At 39.8% G+C, this 5,012-nt stretch overlaps 1 protein-coding gene across 1 annotated transcript in view; it reads right to left on the bottom strand.

Annotated features, from left to right (window-relative positions):
* LOC107664501 (E3 ubiquitin-protein ligase pellino homolog 2) overlaps positions 1-5,012 on the bottom strand; it is a 61,816-nt gene that overhangs the window by 8,175 nt on the left and 48,629 nt on the right. The window contains exons 3-5 of the mRNA XM_016455088.1: positions 2,589-2,688; positions 1,147-1,346; positions 679-867 (exon numbers count right to left, since the gene is read on the bottom strand). Of these exons, the coding sequence (XP_016310574.1) occupies positions 679-867; positions 1,147-1,346; positions 2,589-2,688 (489 nt within the window). The remainder of the gene's footprint in view (positions 1-678; positions 868-1,146; positions 1,347-2,588; positions 2,689-5,012) is intronic.

The raw sequence follows: 5,012 nt of genomic DNA, 5'->3' as shown, positions 1-5,012 counted from the left end.
AGGGGGCGGAGTTCTGCGTGATGTCGACCTGCGAATGCAGACACGATGGCTGGATTGCGTTTACATTACACTGAGATCCGATCACAATGCGTCCTCGACTACCTCTGGACCAGGACACGCTGATCGGATAACATTTCGATCAGAAGCACATTTACACTTGTCTTTTCAATGTGTATGTGGACAACATCCGGATACAGGTCGCATGTTAATGCCAAGTGTAAACGCAGCCTTTGATGTAGTCTCCCATTCACCGCTATAGACGTTTACCCAACTATGACGACTTCCGCTGCTAAGAAACCCTGAAATGTGAAAAAGGTCCATAGCAGGCAAATGTAACTATGAATTTGCAAACTGAACACAGAGAAACAAACAAGACATAATATACATAGGTGCTTAAAAGTAAACAACTTTTGTTTACCCGGAGCTTGCTATCCCAGAATCTTCACTGCTACACTAGTAACATTCCATCTATATAGTCTGGAACCTCAACGAGATTCAAGAAACCTCCTGACCCTGGACTGAACCCCTAATTCTGATCTGCAGTTCAGATAATTAAGTCTATATGGTTTCTGCAATTTGAGCTTGATTGTATATCACAACTTGTAAAAGGAATTGTGAGTGAATTGATGATTGACTACACCGTGAACTAAACTGAGCAGATGCAGCTGACGTACTAACCAGTTTGCCTCGAGTTTGAGCGGACCGTGTTTCTCTCAGTGTGTAAACATCTCCACACACTGATATCTCCCTCCACACACCAGGCTTGGACTCCTCTGTGAACCCGCCCCGCGGGTGCATGACTAGCACACCATTGGTTGTCAGCCCGTCCATGTGACCATCTGGATTCTTCCATTTGGCTGCTTTCTCCTACAGAGAGACTTAATTACTATACATAAACAAAAATGAATGCGCTGCACTCTCTTTTTAGTTACACATGGGGTGACTCATTCCAGTTAGCCGGACACACCTATATTTACCAGGTAAGTTTAGATCAGTTCCACTGAATCAGCGGAAGTGGATACTTCCCCAGACACCACATACACAAGTATATATAAACGAAAGCTTAATAGAGTTTCTTGTAACTCTGATGAGAAATGCATCCCACAGACGATTCCATTTCAAGACCAGGTAAGAAAACACACTTACTCCGAGAAATATATTCTTGGAAGAATCGAAGCCTGCAGCGTAGATACGTGCTGTGTAGGGCGGGTTACGTTCACACACCACCCGGCAGGCAAAGCGGGAGATGGTGCTTTGAGTGATGGGTGTGTCTTCACTCTCCCCTCCGCCTGACACGGTGTCAGTCACCACAAAGTCAATAGGGCCCTCCGTTGATCGTCCAATCTAACGTACAAAAGAAAAGTTAAAGTTTCTCAGCCACCTCTTACAACTTTCCAGCAACTATCTAATAAGTTATATTCCAGGTCATGACAGTAAGAACAATGTTAAGAGAAAACAAATATTCTTATATAAAGATTTATATTATATTACTATAAAGTTACAGTGGTGGCCAAAATTATTAGAACGCTAGTATTCTCACCAGCTAAAAAATGGTTTTAAGTAAGTTATTTCTATCTTTTGCTGTAGTGTGTCAGTAGGAAATATCAGTTTACATTTCCAAACATTCATTTTGCCATTAATTGTAATAATCCAGTGAGATTTTTGTTTTCACATGCATTTTCAAGAAACCTACCTGCAAAGCTACAGTACTGTTAAAAGTTTTAGGCACTTGTGTAAAAATGCTGTGAAATGAGAATGCTGTCATAAATAGATTTTCTTTATCAAGTAACTTCTATTAACTAAAATAAATCAACATTTGGTGTGAGCATCCTTTGTGTTTAAAGCAGCTTTTAATCAGTAAAATGTTTTGTATGGTTTTGAGCCAAGCGATCACTACTGTTTCTACACTATTTGGTATCAGTAGTAAACAGGATGAAAAACAGTCATGTATGTGCCAGGACTTGTTTGAAGAGCCTAATTTAATTTTAAAAGTGGGGTGGAAATTCCCAAGAATAGAGAGGTGCTCACTGCACTAAATCCGGTTTATAAATACTTGTACTGAAATAAAGATGCAACGGTCTCCACTTTATTTCCTTTTTAAAGAGACAGTTTCTGTTTTGTCCCTGTGGGTTGCTGCTGGTTCCTGTTTTTGCTTTCCTTCCCATTTGCTTCAATCCGTATGACTCTTTCCCTCATGCGTTGTCCAAAAAAACACATACGCAACACTGTATCTGAGTACGTGACTGGGGGAGTTAATAAACCTGTCCCATATCACAGATCTTGATCAGCTCTGGTGGAAATCATACCTCAAAGTATAGAGAAAGTCAACAGGCAGAAACTGAATTATGCTTAACTGTGGACACAAGAGGAGAAGAGATTTCAAAGTGTTTTTTGTTTTTGGTTTTACTAAAATGGCTATAACTCTTGAACGGAATGAGATATCTTCACCAAACTCGGGACACATGTGTAAGAGCTCAATCTTTGGTCAAATAAAAAAAAATGTGCAGCGCTGCCGCTTGGTGGCGCTACAAGATTGAAAAAACATAAAAATGGCTATAACTAGGCAAGCGTTAGTCCGATCGACTTGAGGAACATGTCTGTGTCTTTGTCATGGCTGTACTCCACCACCACCGTCTGGTTTCTGGACAGCGTGTAGGAGATGCTGTGCTGGCCCTTACAGTTCACCGCCTGTCACAACACAACAGAAGCATCTGTCAGAGAGGCTTTCCTGCTACAGTGGCACACAGAAAACGTTTTTTAAATGCATTACTAGATTTGTTTGCATTACTAGATACTAGGGCATTGATATGTAGTTCCTAAAGCTTTTAGTGCGATTTTTATGCTGTTGCCAAGTTGCTACTAGGGATGTCACGATACCAAAAATCTAGTAGTCGGTACTGATACCGCGAGTGGAAGTCGATCCCACAGGGGAAAAAAAAAAATTGCAATAATACTTAAACGTTAACTTTTATTTAAAATTACAAAAACAACAGTGGCACTTGGCCCCAGTCTTAATCTGTTTGACCAAGTATACAATGCATAATCAAATACTTAATATTTCAAGTATTTAATGAATGTTGTGATTCACTTCTGGCTTTTGGAGCAAACAGGCAACACTAATGCCAACTGGTTACATTTTAAAAATATAAATTACTGCTTTAGTCAGACTAAAACCAGACTTTTAAAATGCATGTAAACATATTTACTCATAAATGGAATCTAATAAAAAAAAATAGATTTTTTGTACATTTTGTACACTGTAAGCAGGATTTGTCTGTGCAAGTCATTCACGTAAGACTCTCAAACTGAACGGACTAAACAATGAGAACAATATAAGAATAAAACGAATAACACACACACACACACACACACACACACACACACAAGCGCTCGCTCGCGCGCGCGCACACACACACCTATACTCTGAATGCAAGCATTAGGCCTAGTTTAAATTCACTGACATACTGGCAGGCCGAAAATATTTTTTAAAACCATTAACAAACAACAATTATCTAAACCAGTCTTCCAGGAGTAGTTCTTCTGTGTGGTTGAAAAATAGCAATAATACTTAAACATTAACTCCTTTAACATTACAAAAACACAACATTAGTGGCACTTGTACTTGAAATAATACACACACACACACACACACACACACACACACAAGCGCACACACACACACACCTATATTCTGAATGCAAGCAGTAGTTTAAATTCACTGACATACTGGCAGGCCGAAAATATTTTTTAAAACCATTAACAAACAACAATTATCTAAACCAGTCTTCCAGGAGTAGTTCTTCTGTGTGGTTTTTCTTCTTCTTAACCCTTTGAGGACTGACTGAAACACTTCCAGGCGTATGTTCTGCCTGCCCCCCGTCAGTTCCGGAAGAACTGCAGCCTCGCTAGTCGTTACCCTCAGTTCCATCGGTACTTACGCTACTGAGGAAAAGTACCGGCAGGATTTTAAAATGTTTATACCGATCAGTTCTCGTGACATCCCTAGTTGCTACATCTAGAAGATTTGCTTGCACCTTTCATTTTGTCTGTTAAAAGAAAAATGTGCAGAAAAAATAAAACATGCATTATTTTTGGCTCATACCCCAAGTAAGCTGAGGGATCCATTACTTATTAGCTATAAAGTTGTTTGCTCAATTAATAATTAAAGTAGACTTAATATTGCATGAGAAATACTAATTTTGACAACCGTTTAGCAGTCTTGGCAAGAACTTGCTGTGTTGTTTTACCCCTTTAACATTGGGCTTTAAAGGGATAGTTCACCCAAAAATGAAAATTCTGTCAATTAATCTCCCTCCTGTCGTTCCAAACCCGTAAGACCTTCGTTCATCTTCGGAACACAAATTAAGATATTTTTGATGCATTCAGAGAGCTCTCGGACCCTCCCATAGACAGCAAGGGTCCTTACACGATCAAGGTTCAGAAACGTAGCAAGGAGATCGTAAAAATAATTCACGTGACATCAGTGGTTCAACTGTAATTTTACGAAGCTACGAGAATACTTTGTGCGCAAAGAAAACAAAAATAATGACTTTATTCAACAATTCCGTCTCCTCCGCGTCACCCTATAGCGCCATATTGGAGAGTATCACGTGCGTAAACATACATGAACCATGTCTGATGTCACATGAATTATTTTAGCGATCTCCTTGCTATGTTTCTGAACCTTGATGGTGTAAGGATCCTTGCTGTCTATGGGAGGGTCAGAGAGCTCTGGGAATAGGGATGGGTACCGAAACTCGGTATTTAATTGGTACCGGGGCTAAATTATGAAAGACCGGAGTATCGATAAGCTCTGACGTTAACGGTTCTGCTATCGGTACTGGAGAAATTAATAAAACACACATACATTTATTATTGCTATATATACATTATCTGGCAAATTCTATCTCACCAGAGTTGCCAGCTGTTTTTCAAACATTTGTCTATGATGCATTTTTGCTATTCGCAAATCAGAAGCGAGATCGCGCCCACGCGGAGGAGCTTCAGCACGC

The sequence above is a fragment of the Sinocyclocheilus anshuiensis genome, unplaced genomic scaffold (genome assembly GCF_001515605.1).
Source record: "Sinocyclocheilus anshuiensis isolate Anshui unplaced genomic scaffold, SAMN03320099.WGS_v1.1 scaffold167, whole genome shotgun sequence".
NCBI lineage: Eukaryota > Metazoa > Chordata > Actinopteri > Cypriniformes > Cyprinidae > Sinocyclocheilus > Sinocyclocheilus anshuiensis.
This window is presented reverse-complemented; position numbering and strand designations above follow the sequence as displayed.